Source organism: Aotus nancymaae, unplaced genomic scaffold, assembly GCF_030222135.1.
Source record: "Aotus nancymaae isolate 86718 unplaced genomic scaffold, 86718_ANA_hifiasm-v0.15.2.pri h1tg000053l, whole genome shotgun sequence".
Classification (NCBI taxonomy): Eukaryota; Metazoa; Chordata; class Mammalia; order Primates; family Aotidae; genus Aotus; species Aotus nancymaae.
The window spans coordinates 31,481,596-31,501,207 of record NW_026988467.1 but is presented as its reverse complement, the minus strand read 5'-3'; the positions used below and the strand labels follow the sequence as shown (position 1 = coordinate 31,501,207).

Here is a 19,612-nt window from a genome sequence, read left to right as displayed (position 1 = left end):
GGAAATATACTGTTTCATAAAACTTCTGTTTCAGTGATTAAATTGTACATACATCCCCACATTTACAAATGTATATGTGTGAGAACTGGGTTATAATGCTAAATGTATTTCCTACTTTGGATCATGGTAAAAAAAAATTGAAACCTCTGTTTTGGGGTGCTTATTGCCTCATTAACACTGAATTTCAAGATAGGAAATTTGTCCTAAAAAAGAGAGACTGGGCTGGGTGTGGTGGCCAACACCTGTAATCTCAGCAAATTGAGAGGCTGAGGCAGGAGGATAGCTTGAGCTCAGGAGTTTGAGACCAGCCTGGGCAACACAGCGAGACCTTATCTCTACTAAAAATTTTTAAAAAGGCCAGGCGAGGTGGCTTACGCCTATAATTCCAGCACATTGGGAGGCTGGGGCAGGTGGATCACTTGAGGTCAGGAGTTCGAGACCAGGCTGACCAACATGTTGAAACCCTGTCTCTACTGAAAATGCAAAAATTAGCCAGGTGTGGTGTCACATGCCTGTAATCACAGCTCCTCAGGAGGCTGAGGCTGGAGAATTGCCTGAACCTGGGAGGTAGAGATTGCAGTGAACCGAGATTGCACCATTGCACTCCAGCCTAGGCAATGAGAGCAAAACTCCATCTTGAAAAAAAAAAATTAGCTGAGTATGGTGGCATGTGTCTGTAGTCCCAGCTACTCAGGAGGCTGAGGTGAGAGTAATGGTTAATTGTGGGAGTTTGAGGCTGCAGCGAACTATGATTGCACCACAGTGAGACCCTGTCTCAAAAAAGGAAAGAGGAGGGAGGTGGTGGGGGGCGGGGAGAGAGAGAGAGAGAGAGAGAGAGACACTGTATATGCATTAGTATTGATACTAAAACTTTAGACACTGTATATGCATTACTATTGATACTAAAACTTTTTTTTTTTATTTTGTTTTGATAGCCCAACAGTTGAACCCAGGCTCTCAGCTTTCTTTTGCATCATCTGGTCCAAGTGTATTGCTTCCTTCAGTTCCAGCCGTTGCTGTTAAGGTTTTTTGTTCTGGTTGTAAAAGAATGCTTTATAAGGGGCAAACTGCATATCATAAGACAGGATCTACTCAGCTCTTCTGCTCCACAAGATGCATCACCAGACATTCTTCGCTTGCCTGCCTGCCACCTCCTCCCAAGAAAACCTGTACAAATTGCTCGAAGTAAAAAATTCTTGACATCCCTTTTTACTTTACTTTTTTTTTTTACTGTGTATATAGTTTAGTTCAAACATGCTGTTGATACTTTACAGCTCTTTATCATGTGTCTGCAGAAAGTAATGGAAGAATTTGCAAATTTTAAAGTTTTACAACATTAAATAAGTGACTTGGTGTTAGAATATTGCCTAAACCAGTTTTCTATCACTTTAAATTTTACTATGGAAATAAGTAACAAATGACTTGTGGGAATCGCAGGACTATCCTGGAATTGTAGACAACAACCATTTAAATTTATATAACAGTTTTCTTGCAAGTTATTTGGTATAGCATAAAATAGTATCATTCTTTTAATAGTATATGAAAGCTATTTAATTCTTTAAAAAGTAAAAACTCTACATGGTCACAAAAATGTGTTTATTTCTAATGTCCTTGTGGGGTCATTGTTGCTTTAAAATAATGCTTAGATGCAGAGAGAGGAAAAAACAGCGACAAAGTTACATAAATCTTTCTCTGCCTTAGTACATTTGAAGGATTTGACATGTTGCCCATTTCTGTGGTAGTGTAATTCGAGGAATACAGTGTGTTGTTAGTAGTCCCTATAGGCAAAAAACAGTAAGAGCTTGGTTTTAAATTGTGGCTCTATGATTTATCTCTGTGACTTTAGGCTAGATATTTAACTTTCTAAGCCTCCATTTCTCATCAGAAAATAATAGTTGCTTCCTAGGATTTCAATGAGACAGTGTTAGCACATGGCCTAGCACATAGCAAGTACTTAACAAATAGAATCCTGTTATTAGTAATAAAAATTCTATTGTGTATTACTATTTATAATTAACATAAATATGTTAAATATATGTACATACAATGCATATTAATATGTATACTTAACATATCACTTGTAGGCCCCTATTTTGCCTTTGGCCATGTTTATCTGCTTTGTGTCTTCACCTAAACTATCTAAAAGTAGATCCTGCCATTTGGAAATTTCCAACTAAAGAAGAGAGAGGATTTTTTTTTTCTCTGTTGCCCAGGCTGGAGTGCAGTGGCATGGTCACAGCTCACTGCAGCCTTGAACTCTCCAGGCTCAGATGATCCTCCCACCTCAGCCTTTCCAGTAGCTGGAACCACAGGCGCACACCACCATACCCAGCTAATTTTTGTATTTTTTTGTAGAGATGGTTTTGCTATGTTGCCCAGGGTGATCTCGAACTCCTGGGCTCCAGCAATTAGCCTGCCTCATCCTCCCAAAGTGCTGGGACTTTTGGCATGAGCCACCACACCTGGCTAGGAGAGAGGAATTTTAAATAGTTATATACCGTAAATCAGTTTTGTTGCAAAATGCCCTTCTAATTAACACTTTTATGTCATGTTCACGAAACTAATCTGAAAGAGTAAACTTCGTTTTCTATTTTTAGATATTGTTTCAACATACCAAATATCAAAATAAAATTAAAAATTAAATAATTTTAAAGAACATGACTTATACATCCAAATGCCTCTTATTTTCTTAAAAGTAGTCACCCTCATCAGTGACTTTTTAGCATAGTGCTGCTCTTACTCAAAATTTTTTTTGGTCTCTTGATTTGGCATTGCCTTCAGAGCTTATGAAACATTCCTTTAGACTAGGTTAGGAGACAGATTCTTATCTTTTCAGCATGCATTTGATTTTATGAATTGCCAAAGACTGCTTAATACCTTAATTGGGTCAATTTAGTAGCTAAATCGAGTCATACTATTAAAACATGAGATTTATAAAATTAAAAGTTAAAAAATAGTTCTAAGGGTTCATAAAACTTAAAACAATTTGAAAAATGTTTTGAGCTATGTTATTGTTGGGAGAGGTGTGGTTTTTCTAAGATAAATGTTATGGTATAACACTCATTTGCATGCATAAGGTTTAGAGTACATTTCTAATGTATGTGCACAGATTTTCATTATAAAGTTATTCTCTTTGATTTATCCATTTTTACTTACTATTTTTTCTTTTACTTATGCCACTGGCAGACTCACCTTATTAAGTGAAACTCTTTATTGCTGTGTTTTCGGTAGAAAAATCACTTTCAAAATTAATACTTCATCTGTATATAAGCATATTCTTTTGGTTTCCAAGATTTGCTGTCATATTTTTACAGTTCAGTTTTACATAATAATTTTTATTGTTGTTATTTTCTCATGGTTTAGCATCTAATACACCTTTATAATAAAAGTGCAGGATCGGAGGCAGGATAGTGGAATAATTAATTCCATAGACTACATCAGACTGCCTGGATTTGTATTTCAGCTTTACTGCCTGGTAGCAATATGACTTTGACAAGCTATTTAACCTCTGATTCAGTTTCCTCATCTCTAAAGAGGCAGTTACAATAATACTTAACCTCATAGTGGTTTGGGAATTTTTTTTTTTTTTTTTTTTGAGACAGGGTCTCACTCTGTCACCTAGGCTGGAATGCAGTGGCATGATCCCAGCTCACTGCAACCTCTACCTCTCCAGCTCAAGCAATCCTCCCAACTCAGCATCCTGAGTAGCTGAGACCACAGGCATGAGTCAGCATGCCCGGCTAATTAAAAATTTTTTTTTTTTAGTGATAGGGTCTTGCTCTGTTGCCCAGGCTGGAGTGCAGTGACGTGATCACTGCTCACTGGAGCCTTGAACTCCCTGGGCTCAAGCCATCCTTCTGCCTTGACCTCCCAAAGTGCTAGGATTATGGGGGTAAGCCACTGCACTCTGTCATTTTTGTGGTATTTAAATTGGGTAATTTGAGTAAAGAGAATAATGCTTGGCACATAGTAATTACTTAACACACTTATTGTAGTTTATATTATTGCCATTATTATTTACTTTGTGGCCTGCACTAGTGTTTATAATTAGTTGTTATGCTTGTCAGAAGAATGGCAGTACTTAGCCTCTGTTTTACCAGGGTATTGCTATTTGTGCTTATTGCAATAATTAGCTCTTACAAATTGGCTCTAGGAATCTCACAGAACCAGCTATTTTTATTCTTCCTGTCTGATTCTTGTCTCCATCTGTCCTCTGATACAAAGCCTTAACAGCCCTTTTGTCATGTATTTCTTTGATCTTTTCAGTTATAGCTAAATATTATATATCATGCTTATTTTTTGTATTCTGGTAGCTCATCTGTTTCTCAAAGTCTTGTGCTTATAATTTTAAAAAATTTATTATCTCAGCTAGACATGGTGGCTCATACCTGTAATCTCAACACTTTGGGAGGCCAAAACAGGCGGATCACGAGGTCAGGGGTTTGAGACCAGCCTGGCCAATATGGCGAAACCCTGTCTCTGCTAAAAATACAAAAATTAGCCAGCTACTTGGGTGGGAGTAGTCCCAGCTACTTGTGTTGGAGGCTGAGGCAGGAGAATCACTTGAACCTGGGAGGTGGAGGTTGCAGTGAGCCGAGATCACGCCACTGCACTCCAGCCTGGGCAACAGAGCGAGATTCTGTCTCAAAAAAAAAAATTCATTTTTTGTCTCATTTCTGTTCTACTCTGGGCAACCTCTGGCTAGTAAGAGAACCAGTGTCTTGTGGTCTGGAGTTGTGGAATGGCCACTCACTGGTCCCACTGGCTACAGCAGATGAAACTTGGTTGGGGCTGAAAGCCTTCCTATTTTTGTCTTCAGCATCTGGCTGGCAATATTTTAAATATAATTTGCTCTTGGCAAATTTATGAACTAGGTATTATAAACCCCATTTTATACATAAGGAAATTGAGATAGTAATTACATTATTCATTGTCACTCACCTAATAAATAACAGAACTCATCATCAAATCCAGGTTTGCAGATGCCTTATCCTTTTTCTACCATGCAATAGCTGCCCTTAGTAAATGTTGTTTCAGCTCACAAAGAGGAGGAAGTTACAGTTGTGAAGAGTACATTTCATTTTAACCTTTGTTATTTATTTTTAGAGACATTTTAAATCCTAAGGATGTGATCACAACCCGCTTTGAGAATTCCTCTCTCAGCAAAGATTTCTGCAGCCAATCATGCTTGTCTTCTTATGAGCTAAAGAAGAAACCTGTTGTGACCATATATACCAATAGCACTTCAACTAAGTGCAGTATGTGTCAGAAGAATGCTGATGTAAGTTACATTTTACTTTTATTGGGATTCTGCTCAAAGAGTTTTTTTTTTTAAAACTTGCTCTGCTTATTTTCTGTATTTATGTGTGTGTTGTGTTTATTTCCTAGATTCGGTTTGAAGTTAAATATCAAAATGTAATACATGGTCTTTGTAGTGATGCCTGTTTTTCAAAATTTCACTCTACCAACAACCTCACCATGAACTGTTGTGAGAACTGTGGGAGCTATTGCTATAGTAGCTCTGGTCCTTGCCAGTCCCAGAAGGTTTTTAGTTCAACAAGTGTCACGGCATACAAGCAGGTATGAATATCTATCTGTTGCATGTAGTTAGGCTTACTCCTGATTTGACTCCACAGGAATGAACTACAAAATGAGAGTGAGCTCCTCCCATTAGTCCATCCTGATGCGTGATTTCCCTTCCAGAAAATGCGATAGATTCTGATGGTATGAGGGATGATTATGGTGGTAAGTTGATATAGGTAAAATAGTTCCCTTTTTAAAAGGCTCCCTTCATAGCTAAGAATTCACAAATGTGATTTCTTTTTTTTTTTTAATTGAGATGGGGTTTTGCTATGTTGCCCAGGCCAGTCTTGAACTCCTGAGCTCAAGCTATCCACCCGCCTCAGCCTCCTAAAGTGCTGGGATTACAGACGTGAGCTACAACTCCTAGCCTCATAAATGTAGTTTCATGATTTTCTGTGGGCATGAAATATTTTGTGATGTATTGATAGCAAGAAAACCATATTATAAATAAACCTTAAGCAAGAGTTAAGATGATAAAATCAGTGAATCTAAACAATGCTTGTCTTTTTCATTTTAAAATATGTTTGGGAATGAACTGGAATTATTTGGTCAACACTGTCTCATGAGAATACTTTAAGTAATTTTATTTATTGTAATAAATAATGGATTGAGCTGGTTACTAAATATATCACTTTTTGTCAATTTAATTATTACCAAATGATTTGTGGTTTTAAAGAAGTTAGTTGTTTTTCTTAAATATATAAAGATGTATCATGTAAATGATAAACATTTTTTTTCAGTTAGCAAGTTTGATTTGTTACTTCCTCTGAGCAGTTGGAAACGGACATATGGACATTCATCATTGAAAAGAATCTCTTTTTTTAAGAATTGCCATTTTTGGCAGTCTAGTTACTACTTTCACAGGAAAAGAATCCATGTTATTTTACATATGATCCCAAAATCAGTTACATTTCTAATTTTGTTACTAGTATTATACTCTGTCTTTTTACTAGGAAGATTATATAGTGAAACCTCACATTTTATATTTTTCTACTATTTCCTTTCATATTGAGAGATTTAGTTTGTCACTGACAGCATAGTGTAGTGGTTAGGAGCCTGAACTTTGGAGCCTGATGAGATGAGTTTAATTTCCTACTTCTTCTGATCATCTGTTAATTAAAGTTAATTTAAACCTTTTGTTAATGTAATTTTTGAAAGCACCTCACTCTGTCATTGAAAGGATTCTGTGATACACTATGTATAAATTGCTTAGCCTGGGGCCTGGTTCATGGTAAGCATTCAATAAGTTATAATATTGGTTATGTAAATGGTAGCTATTTTTGTTATTTCTTAAAACATGAATAAACTTATAAGCAGATTTTTATTATGAAACTCAGCTTGAAAAATAGGTAGTTCTATATGATCTCTATTTATATACATTAAGTATCATTTCTATCTCCTGCTGAAGAGTCTCACAAATTAAGAAACCTTAAAGGTGGTAACTCTCCTAGATTGGTGTACATGACTATAAGGAAAATGGCCCTTTGGTTCATGGATTAGCTGGCCTTCTCTGGTTATTGGTGATGTAAAAGTATGTAATGACTACCTAATTCATTACTTGTGTTTGAATTAGTGTGTTTTGTTTGCTAAGATACCTATCTGAGTAGTTACTAATTTTCTTCCATTTCTATTTTTTTATTGTGTGCAAGAACTTATTTTCCCACTTCCCAATAGTGTGCTCATGGGAGCACAAATATTTGTGACAAGTATTTGCTCATATGAGCACGTCATGCTCAAATATTTCAGCCAAGGACTGTGGTTGTAGGAAGCTTTTCTTTTTACTTTTTTGAATAATATGTAAATACATATGCTTGTACTAGGTTTCTAATGTTATTTTATTTTAATAGAATTCAGCCCAAACTCCTCCATATGCCCTGGGAAAGTCATTGAGGCCCTCAGCTGAAATGATTGAGACTACGAATGAGTCAGGAAAAACAGAGCTTTTCTGCTCTATTAATTGCTTATCTGCTTACAGAGTTAAGACTGTTACTTCTTCAGGTAATGTTTAAATTTGATAAATTTATAGATTTAATAACTATTGAAGGAAAATGTAACTGCTTTTCTTTGATTTTGTTACAAGCTAAATTTATCTATTTATTTAAATAAAGACCCAAGATTGACTTTTAAATAACTTTTATGTGAAAATACTTTTTCACTGATTTTCTTGGTTGCAATTTATATAGTATTTTATAGTTTTATGTGTGAAAAGAAAGAAAAAAATACTTAGAATTTCCAAGTTAGTTTTTCTATAAGTGGGACTTAATTGAGGTTAGTTGTAGTTAGATTTCAGATTTTTGTAAAGTTTCTTGATTTTTTTTTTGGGTATATTATTATTTAATTTTTCATTCTCGCAGTGCATTTTTGGATTGTTTATTCATTTGTATAACTTAGTCATTGGTTTTTATTTTTTGTCACCAAGGTGTCCAGGTTTCGTGTCATAGTTGTAAAACCTCAGCAATCCCTCAGTATCACCTAGCCATGTCCAATGGAGCTATATACAGCTTCTGCAGCTCCAGTTGTGTGGTCGCTTTCCAGGTATGATCTAAGGTAGCACATCATGCAGTGGTTCTCTTAGGCATTGATCTGTGGCAGTGTTAACTGCTAATGGCTCATTCTTATGAAAGTTTATGTTTGAATTGAAAAGAAAAAAATTCATTTCAACCAGGGTCCCAAGCAGGTCATTTCTACAAAATATCTGAACCTTGATATTGGGTCTCAGCAATTTTTTCTTTATTTGGAATCCTTGCCTAAATGGTCGTTCCCTCCCACTTTCTTTCTCCCTTGGGTCTCTCCTCTTCAAAAAGATAGAAGCTAGGATTATGGTTTGCGTAGGTGGTATGGTGAAGAACAGTAGCCTGTTGGGATTCACATACCCCTTCCTCTCATCCTGGGTCAGATACCTAGTGACTCCTGGCATGGAATTGTAAGCATCCACTCGTCCCATTTTCTCCGCCCTCTCTGCAATACACACACAAGAGTAGAGTTTAGTAATCCCCGGGGTAGGAACATGTCTGACCCGGTATCCTTGGCAGCAGGGAGAAAGAGACTGCTGCTGGTGGCTATTGTGTCTTAATAGCCATCAGAAGCTTGTTGATGATGGGAGTGCAGGTGGGTGGGGAGGGGGGGTTGGGAGGAAGGAGAGGCCTGCTTTAATTTATTAGAGGAAGTATGCCATTTAAACTCTTTCTGTGAGATAGAAAATTAAAAAAAAATGTTGGTGGGGGACTTAATTTATTAAAATGAGGAAATGAAAAGTACCAAGTTATCTTATTTCTCAGTTGATAAAATCTTTACCTTATTTGTTTTAATTCAGAATGTATTTAACAAGCCAAAAGGAACAAACTCTTCAACAGTGCCCCTGTCTCAGGGCCAAGTGGTTGTAAACCCACCCTCCTCCAGGTCAGCAGTGTCAACAGGAGGAGGTAACACCTCTGCCGTTTCCCTTAGCGCCATCAGTTTCTCTGCTACAGCTGGCCTCCAGCCTCTCAGGCCTCTCGCTGAACAATCCCAGCAAGTTGCTTTAACCCATACAGTTGTTAAACTCAAGTGTCAGCAGTGTAACCATCTGTTTGCCACAAAACCAGAACTTCTTTTCTACAAGGTAAAGAGAGATCATGAAAAGGATTGAATATGAACTTATCCAATAGAAACACTTTTGTCTTTTTAATTTTGATCACTCAATTTGCTTTGACATGAAAAGGACTTCTTAAAGCAACTGTTCAGTTAACTCTTAATGACTGTTGTTTCTCTGCAGGGTAAAATGTTTCTGTTTTGTGGCAAGAATTGCTCTGATGAATACAAGAAGAAAAATAAAGTTGTGGCAATGTGTGACTACTGTAAACTGCAGAAAATTGTAAAGGAGACTGTGCGATTCTCAGGGGTTGATAAGCCATTCTGTAGTGAAGGTAAAGACAAAGTTGTTTTATCCACAGAGCATGTGGTTGTTATAATTCATGATGACTTAGGCAATTAAGCCACGATTCGTTTTCGCATTCTTTTTGTCTTAGAAGATGAAATTAGAAGTATTTTGGAGGCTGGGCACAGTGGCTTATGCCTGTAATCCCAGCACTTTGGGAGGCTGAGGTGGATGGATCACTTGAGGTCAGGAGTTCAAGACCAGTCTGACCAACATAGTGAAATCCTGTCTCTACTAAAAAACCCCATTTCTATACAAAATTAGCTGGGCAGGGTGGCACATGCCTGTAATCCCAGCTATTCGGTGGCTGAGGCTGGAGAATTGCTTGAACCTGGGAGGCAGAGGTTGCAGTGAGCCGAGATCACACCGTTGCATTCCAGCCTGAGCGACAAGAGCGAAACTCTGTCTCAAAAAAAAAAAAGGTTTTTTGAGTTGTGTTTATAGTTGATTCACTTTAAAGTTAATATTTTTATTCATTATTTTTATTTATGTATTTATTTATTGAGACAGGGTCTTGCCCTGTTGCTCAGGCTGGAGCATGGTGGCATGATCTTGGCTCACTGCAGCCTCCACCTCCCAGTTGAAGTGATCCTCCCACTTCAGCTTCCCAAGTAGCTGAAGCTACAGGAGCGTGCCACCATGCCTGGGTAATTTTTGTATTTTTTGTAGAGATGGGGTTTTGCCATGTTGTCCAGGCTGGTCTTGAACTCTTGAGCTCAGGTGATCCCCCACCTCAGCCTCCCAAAATGCTTGGATTATAGGCATGAGCGACTGCACCTGGCTGAAAGTTCGTCTTTTAAAGTGTGATAAAAAACTGTAAACATGATTAGATCAGTGGTATTAATAAAGAAGTCTCTTCATAAGTTTAGCTATGACATCAGAGATCTTTTTGTTCTTGCACTCATTTGTAAAGAGGAACTTAAAACAGTTGCTGCTTCTCGGCTTAAAAAACCTTTATACCGGCCGGGCACGATGACTCACGCCTGTAATCCCAGCACTTTGGGAGGCCGAGGCGGGAGGATCACCTGAGGTCAGGAGTTCGAGACTAGCCTGACCAACATGGAGAAACCCCTGCTCTACTAAAAATAAAAAACTAGCCAGGCATGGTGGCACATGCCTGTAATCCCAGCTACATGGGAGGCTGAGGCAAGAGAATCACTTGAACCTGGAAGGTGGAGGTTGCGGTGAGCCGAGATCACGCTGTTGCATTCCAGACTGGGCAATGAGCGAAACTCCATCTAAAAAAAAAAACTCTTATACCTCTGAATGTTTCTGAACATAAATGGCCTAATATTTAGAGTATATTTAAAAGGTGGTATAAGTTTGGTTTGTGAATATAGAGACTGTCCTGTAATCTACAGGTAAATAATTACATAAGTATTTAGAAATTAACTGAAAGTTTTATATCTAAGACCACAGAAACTTATTTTATCTCCTCCAAGTTAATGTAAATTTGATCTTTCTTCCTTTCATCCCTCTGATCTTCAGTTTGCAAATTCCTCTCTGCCCGTGACTTTGGGGAACGATGGGGAAACTACTGTAAGATGTGCAGCTATTGTTCACAGACATCCCCGAATTTGGTAGAAAATCGATTGGAGGGCAAGTTAGAAGAGTTTTGTTGTGAAGATTGTATGTCCAAATTTACAGTTCTGTTTTATCAGGTAAATGTGATGATACACTTTTTTTGGCTTCCTGAAATTAGTGTAAACTGTTTTCTATTTAAAATATGTTCAGATAATGTGAAGAAAAATTTGGTGTTTAGAGCTGGATAAAATAAGTTATGGGCTATAATAGAAAAATTCAGTTGAATATAAACATGAAGTCTTTGGGATAAAAGGAGTATAGGATTTCTGCAGACTTTGTTGTTGATTGGATAAGTTCCTTTTATTTTTAACTTCTTTTTTTTTTTTTTTTGAAATGGAGTTTCGCTCTTGTTACCCAGGCTGGAGTGCAATGGCGCGATCTTGGCTCACCGCAACCTCCGCCTCCTGGGTTCAGGCAATTCTCCTGCCTCAGCCTCCTGAGTAGCTGGGATTACAGGCATGCGCCACCATGCCCAGCTAATTTTTTGTATTTTTAGTAGAGATGGGGTTTCACCATGTTGACCAGGATGGTCTCGATCTCTTGACCTTGTGATCCACCCGCCTCGGCCTCCCAAAGTGCTGGGATTATAGGCGTGAGCCACCGCGCCCGGCTATTTTTAACTTCTTATAAGGCACATTGTCCTTATTCAACCTCTTTCAGGTTAGAATTTCACATAGTATTTCCTGAAGTGGCTCTCTCATTCAGGCTACTCTGAGGAAGTTGAAGTCAGACCTTGTCTCACTTCATATGCTGAAGGACAATAACTGGCAATCATTACGACCTCCTTTTAAAAAAAATTAACTTTTTGAAAGGCTAACTGGTAGCTATAGTTAATTGAACCACTAATACATGTCTTGTGCTCCACAAGTGTTATTTCATTTAATCCTTACTATAGCCCCAGGAGGTAAGTATATTATTGCCATTTTATAAATAAGGAAAAGGAGAGAGGTCCAGGGATGTCAAGTAATATGCTCTTGAGGAAGCTGGTAGGTGACAGCAAGACAGCATCTATAACTCTGGTGAAATCACTGTGTACTTGTCTACTTCACCCCCAAAATAGAATTTTATTGTCAGGGGAGGGTAATATATTTTTCATGATTGTATAATTAGGACCAGTCACAGTGTTTAAGACAAAGGATGTCTAATTAAATATTTGCTGAATGAATAAAAATCTTGACTCCAAAGCCCTTATTGTATCAACTGCTGTAAGCTGCTTCTTAATTTTTTAAAAGTTGAACCTATGGCCGGGCGCGGTGGCTCAAGCCTGTAATCCCAGCACTTTGGGAGGCTGAGGTGGGTGGATCACGAGGTCAAGCGATCGAGACCATCCTGGTCAACGTGGTGTAAACCCCGTCTCTACTAATACAAAAAATTAGCTGGGCACCATGGCGCGTGCCTGTAATCCCAGCTACTCGGGAGGCTGAGGCAGGAGAATTGCCTGAACCCAGGAGGCGGAGGTTGCGGTGAGCCGAGATTGCGCCATTGCACTCCAGCCTGGGTAACAAGAGCGAAACTCCGTCTCAAAAAAAAAAAAAAGTTAAACCTATATTTTTTTTTAACTTTTTTCTTCATTGTGTATCTTTTCTTCCCACCCCTCCCCACGCCGCCCTCTCCAGACAGAATCTTGCTCTGTTGCCCAGGTTGGGGCAGAGTTGTAGCCTCCGCCTCCTGGGTTCAAGCGATTCTCCTGCCTCAGCCTGTGGGTAACTGGGACTAGAGGCGTGCACCACCATGCCTGGTTATGAACCTGTCTTTAGATTCCTTTATCGGTAATTTTGAAAACAGAAGAGCAATTTTCTTTTTTTTGAGACAGTCTTGCTCTGTTGTCCAGGCTGGAGTACAGTGGCACGATCTCAGCTCACTGCCACGATCTCAGCTCGCTGCAACCTCTGCCTTCCAGATTCAAGTGATTCTCCTGCCTCAGCCTCCTGATTAGCTGGAATTACAGGCATGCACCATCACCCCTGGCTAATTTTTGTATTTTTGGTAGAGACAGGTTTCACCATGCTGGTTAGACTGGTCTCAAACTCCTGACCTAGTGATTTGCCCGCCTTGGCCTCCCAAAGGGTTGGGATTACAGGCCACAATTTTTATATTATCTTGATTTAGGGCATCTATATGAAACAAATAATTAAATATATATTTTAAAAATCAGTATTTTAAGGTAAGAACTTTACATTTTGTAGTATCAACTGACTCATGTATCTTGTTTTTATAGTGCCTCTTTTCATGATTGTTATCTTTTCGTTATTTTATAGTTTTAAGACTATCTTGTCTAACGTTTCTTTCTCAGATGGCCAAGTGTGATGGTTGTAAACGACAGGGTAAACTAAGTGAGTCCATAAAGTGGCGAGGCAACATCAAACATTTCTGTAACCTATTTTGTGTTTTGGAGTTTTGTCATCAGCAAATTATGAATGACTCTCTTCCACAAAATAAAGGTAAAATTAAACTTAGCTGACGGGATCTTTATGTCAGTTGTAGGATACTGTCAGCACACACAGTTGTAAATAATATAATAAAAACAAAATTTCACTGGCTTCAAATAGCCTGAATTTTCTTAAATTTTTCTTTAAGAAGTCTTTAAGATTTCTTCTTGAGAGAAAATTAATTCTAGTGCTTTTTGCTCTGATAGTGAAGCACACCAAAAGACAAATAATGTATATGCACTAATTTTTATAGTAAAGTTAGATTTGATTGAGTTTGATTGAATGTGTCTGTACATAACTTTAACTAGGGATATATACTATTTAGCTAATAAAGTAGAAATAAAAATAGAAAATCAGGGCAAACAAAGGGAGATTTAGTTAATATAGTTGCTGCGACTGGTGTAAAATTTGATTCAGAGTTTGCTTATAGGCAAGGAGAAAAGAACAACACATTAATTATCTCAGAAAATATAAAATAGACCAGTTCTTCATGGGTAGCAAAGTTTATCCTGGCTAAGAATAAAATAATTTTGCAAGTAGGACGGCTAATGTGGTCAGATTATCCAGGTGAGTAGATAGATCCATGGTGTATTCATAAAGTAGCGCTCCTAAATATTTCTTTCTTAGTATTAGATTAAAAACATTTGGTAGCCGGGCGTGGTAACTCACACCTGTAATCCCAGCACTTTGGGAGGCTGAGACGGGCAAATTACTTCAGGCCAGGAGTTCGAGACCAGCCTGGTAAACATAGTGAAACCCCATCTCTACTAAAAATACAAAAATTAGTCAGATGTGGTGGTGCATGCCTGTAATCTTAGCTACTCAGGAGGCTGAGGCATGAGAATTACTAGAACCTGGGAGACGGAGGTTGCAGTGAGCTGAGATCACGCCATGGCACTACAGCCTGGGTGACAGACTGATATTCTCTCTCTCAGAGAAAAAAAAACAGTTGGCATTATGTTCTCTGATTAAAGCCTGTGGTGCTACCTACTTGACAGAGCTTTGGCTCCTTGCAGGCTGGCCATTGCCTACCTTTGCAGTCTTATTAATGTTTACCTTAATCATAAATGCCTTGTGCTAATCTTTTGTGTTAGTCCTCCATTCCCCGGAACCAGTCAGGTTGGTGGTAGAATATTCATTTTATGTGTTGAGAAAACCACTGTTACAGGGTTGGACAGCTCCCTCATTAATTTATTTATAAAAACTTTCAGGTTAAGTTTTTATCTGATGCACACTTAGGTCTAGAAGTTCTAATAGTCACTAATAAAACAGCCCAGTGAATCCTGAAGCTAATACCTGTTTTTTTGTTTTGAGACTAAGTTTTGCTCTGTTGCCCAGGTTGGTCTTGAACTCCTGGGCTCAAGGGATCCTCCTGCCTCAGCCTCCCAAGTAGCTGGATTACAGGCTGGTGCCACTGTATCCAACACCTGTATTTTTACCTGATAAATGTCATTTGAAGTTTATAATTTTATAGAATGGGACTCTGTTTAAATCCTAATGAACACTAATCTGAACAGAATCTAACATTATACAGAATCAGATATTTGCATTGCTTCTTGAACACCTAGTTGTTAAACAGGGTTTTGTGAGTATATGTAAGTGTGAGTGTGTGTGAGAGAGAGACCCTTTTGCTTATTCCAGGTCTTAACTTTTTGTTTTAATCAGTAAATATTTCTAAGGCGAAAACTGCTGTGATGGAGCTCCCTTCTGCAAGGACAAATACAACACCAGTTATAACCAGTGTGGTGTCATTGGCACAAATACCTGCTGCCTCATCTACAGGAAACAGTGTTTTAAAAGGTGTGACTTGATATAATGGCATTTGGCTGAGCCATAGAAGTGAGTGTTGTCTAGCCTAAGTTGTTCTTTTTTTTGAGATGGAGTTTTGCTGTTATTGCCCAGGCTGGAGTGCAATGGCGAGATCTCAGCTCACTGCAACCACTGCCTCCTGGGTTCAAGCGATTCTCCTGCCTCAGCCTCCTGAGTACCTGGATTACAGGTGCCTGGTACCACACCCAGCTAATTTTGGTATTTTTAGTAGAGATGGGGTTTCACTATGTTGGCCAGTCTGATCTCAAACTCCTGACCTCAGGTGATCCATCTGCTTCAGCCTCCCAAAGTGCTGGGACTACAGGTGTGGTCCACTGCACCTGGCCAGTAGTTCTTATTAGTAATATCTTTCCTTACTTGATGTAGGGGAACATCCCTCCCCCAGCCCCCAACAGGGAAGTAGGTAGCAAGCAAGGTGGTGTGGGTGGGAAAGGAAGTGTTTTTGTTTTTTTCAATTTTTAATTTTTTTCTTTTCTTTTTTGAGACGGAGTCTCACTCTGTCGCCCAGGCTGGAATGCAGTGGCGCAATCTCGGCTCACTGCAACCTCTGCCTTCTGGGTTTAGGTGATTCTCCTGCCTCAGCTTCTTAAGTAGCTGGGTTTACAGGTGCCTGCCACCACACTTAGCTGATTTCATATTTTTGGTAGAGACGGGGTTTCACCATGTTGGCCAGGCTGGTCTAGAGCTCCTGGCCTCAAGTGATCCTCCTGCCTTGGCCTCCCAAAGTGCTGGTATTATAGGCCACCACGCCTGTCTAATATTTTTTCTTTTAATCAGGCAGCCTCTCAAGCCAGAGTAGGCTCAGAAACACTCCCCTGGAAGTGGTATTTTTTTTAAGAGCCCAGAGGATTTAAATATCCTACTCCTTTACTGCCAGAAATTCTAATACAGTTGGATTGGGTTGGGGCCCAGGAATCCTTACCTTTACTAAGCACCCTGGGTGATACTGGTGCAGAGTTTCCTTGTACCATTTTTCTGAGAAATTCTGGTTTAGTCTCTAGCTTAGCTTTTAATTGGAGGAAAGTAACTTCTTGGTTTCGTTTCCATGTTTACTTCTGTATATTCTAAGAATAATAATGTTTATTTTAATGTACAACAGGTGCAGTTACCAAAGAGGCAGCAAAGATCATTGAAGATGTGAGTTTGATTGTTAATACTTTTCTTGATAATGCCACTTGGGCTTATTTTCACTTTGGATATAACATTCTAATATCTGACTACTTTTCTGTTTGCTGGAAGAGCATCCTAGTCATCAATCTGGATCTTGAGCACAAGTGACAGTATAGTGACTAGCATAAGCTTTTGACCATATTTCAGCAGAAATTACTATTTTTGAAGATGATGTAAATGTGGATTGCTATTCATAGTGGCAAGCTTAGTCTTTAAAAAAGTGTAGTAATGTGCGCTTTTGTTTTGAATCTTACAGTTTAATCTTAGGTCATTAGTAAGAATGCATTCCTGTTTTATTATTTGTATTTGGGTTCTTTAATTTATTTAAATTTTTGTTAATTCCACCTGGTTGGAAATAACAAGACTATATTATTTTTCTCTTTTACTGTATTCAAGTATTTTCCTTTTAGAAGTTTCGAAAGTTCAGTATAGTCCTGTTTTATGCAACTTTGAATTATGTGAGCTGAAAATAGTGCAAAGTAAAAATATATTTAGACTTCCAGCTTATGTCTCAAATTTGAAATATTGTGAGACTTCTCAAAATTAAAAGAAATGTTCAAGAAATGCATAATTTCAAGTCTGGCAGGCTGATTGCAAATTATGGCATTGTTGCCCTGTATCAGCATCACTTCAGCAGGAAAACAAAATTCCCGTCATCCTTCATCAGTGTCACATGATACTCTGTCAGGTCTTGGTTAATGTTTTTGGTGACTGTTATGTTATGTGTTTTATTTTTTTCTTTTGAGACAGGTTCTTGCTCTGTTGCCCAGACTGGAGTGCAGTGGCATGATCATAGCTCACTGCAACTTCTGGGCTCAAGTGATCCCTTACCTCAACTCCTGAGGAGCTAGGACCACAGGTGTCTACCACCATGCCTAGCTTATTTTGTTTTTTTCTTTTGTTGAGACAGGGTCTTGGTCTTGTGATATTGCCCAGGCTAGTCTCAAACTCCTGGTCTCAAGTGATCCTTCTGCCTCAGCCTCCCAAGCTGTTGTGTTTACAGGCGTGAGCTGATGGCACCCAGCTTGTGCTGCTGTCTTAACATTTGCTCTTGATATAATTAAAACTTTTTCATATTGTAGAACACTGTCATTTAAGTGTTATATTAAGTGGTGGTGCTAGTGCTTAAAAATGTCCCCCAAATTTAATAACTTTAGCACAAAAGTTAGATGTGGTATAAGGAGGCCAGGCACGGTGGCTTGTTCCTGTAATCCCAGCACTTTGGGAGGCCGAGGCGGGTGGATCATGAGGTTAGCATTCAAGACCAACCTGGCCAAATTGGGGAAACCCTGTGTCTATTAAAAATGCAAAAAAAAAAAAAAAAAAAAATTAGTTGGGCCCAGTGGCAGGCGCCTGTAATCCCAGCTACTCAGGAGGCTGAGGCAGAGAATCACTTGAACCCGGGGGATGGAGTTTGCAGTGAGCCGAGATGGAGCCACTGCATTCCAGCCTGGGGGACAGAGTGACAGAGACTCTGTCTCAAAAAAAAGAAAAAAAATCTATGAAGATGTTCAAACCACTTCTGTGTTATCTCATGCTGTTAATTTAGGAGAGTGTACCCTGCAGAATATTTGCAGTAGTGCTCAAAAAATCAAAAGCAGTATTAAAGCAGGTATGCCACTTAGTTCACAAAAATTATAACCAGGTAATGATAATGGAATAAATGGAAAAAAAATCCTCAAAATACAAGTTGCAAGATCAATGCTGCCATTATGCACCCCTGAGGGCAATCTATCATTTGTGCTAAAGTGTGAGTATTTTGATTTTGATTTGAAAAGAGGTGACAGTGGGACAAAAGATTTACTACAAGTCATGGCTGGCTCTCTGATTTTAAAGCCCACCAAAGTTTTAGGAATATAAAAATGAGCTGGCAAGCTGTATCTGCTAACTCCAAAGCTATCATTTCAGCTTTACCGTAATTTAAAGAGGCTTTAACTTGGAAGACAACATAACACCTGCTAATAAGGAATTGTGAAAGTAGAACAGAAGGTAGATTTGCACAGAGTTCATGAAGGGGATACTGAATATTTGCTTGGGTTGTCCCCCATGGATTAATAAAGGAAGTCTTGCTAGAATTAGAAAAACAAAGGCAGCTGGAAGAGGGTCCTAGCAATCAATCCAGGCCTTGGGCACAACTTACAGTAAAGCGACTGCCATAGGCTTTTGACCATATTTCAGCAGCACTATTTTTGAAGGTGATCTAAATGTGGATTGCTGTTCGTGGTGGCAAGGCTAAAGATGAAAAATGTGTCTACATATTAAGAAATCCTCAGTGAAAAAAAAAATGAAGGAAAAAACTCTCAAACTACATTAGATTCATTCTTTAGTAAAAGTCTTCCACAGAATCAGACCAGCCTTCATTGTAATCTGGAGAGATAGCTTGTCCTAATTTAGTGTCTCTTAACTCTCTCATTATTTGTGTTATTGGAAGGTGATCATAATTTCTCCTTAATTATTTTCAAGCAGTATACCACATTAGATAATGAACTGTCATTAAGTTAACTTGGTATTTACTTGTATATTATGTATTGTGCATTAAATTATATTTTTAAATTACATAATAAATCACTGTGTTGTACATTAGTAATTATTAACCACACAATTCTATAATCAAGGTATTAATGTATTATTACATATTAATAAGCATTAACATGTATTCATAAACACATTCTATATTAGTTATAGATTTATATACTCTGAGAATGCATCTTTCCTCTACATGTATGAGATAATTAGTCTTGAATTATATTAGTTTTGAATTATTTAGTCTTTTAGGAAAATATACCTCCTATTTCATGTAGCTGCCCTATATATGTTTTCCCTATGTGGAGTATTTCTATAATTCACCAGTTATTTAAACTGTGTTACAGAATAGTTCTGATTAATATTTTTACTTTAGTCTATAAAAAGTATATTAATAAATAATGCAACACTCTTACGATATGAAAAAAAAAAAAACCTGACAGTTTTAGAATCTTTTCTTGGTTTCTCTGAGGACTTTGTTGTGAATCTCCCTCAAGTTACTGAAATGGTTTTAAATTTTTGGGAAAGGTGAAAAATACAGAAAAGTACAAAGAAGAAAATCTGTAAAACTCAGCAA

At 38.2% G+C, this 19,612-nt stretch overlaps 1 protein-coding gene across 4 annotated transcripts in view; it reads left to right on the top strand.

The window, feature by feature from the left end:
* The window catches only part of ZMYM6 (zinc finger MYM-type containing 6), a 40,421-nt gene that overhangs the window by 9,151 nt on the left and 11,658 nt on the right, over positions 1–19,612 (top strand). For all 4 annotated transcript variants that reach the window (XM_021677129.2, XM_021677130.2, XM_021677132.2 and 1 more), the window contains 11 exons: positions 936–1,185; positions 5,107–5,281; positions 5,389–5,580; positions 7,431–7,581; positions 8,003–8,118; positions 8,897–9,184; positions 9,338–9,488; positions 10,988–11,160; positions 13,377–13,524; positions 15,178–15,312; positions 16,442–16,479. In XM_021677129.2, coding sequence (XP_021532804.2) covers positions 936–1,185; positions 5,107–5,281; positions 5,389–5,580; positions 7,431–7,581; positions 8,003–8,118; positions 8,897–9,184; positions 9,338–9,488; positions 10,988–11,160; positions 13,377–13,524; positions 15,178–15,312; positions 16,442–16,479 — 1,817 coding nt within the window. The remainder of the gene's footprint in view (positions 1–935; positions 1,186–5,106; positions 5,282–5,388; positions 5,581–7,430; positions 7,582–8,002; positions 8,119–8,896; positions 9,185–9,337; positions 9,489–10,987; positions 11,161–13,376; positions 13,525–15,177; positions 15,313–16,441; positions 16,480–19,612) is intronic.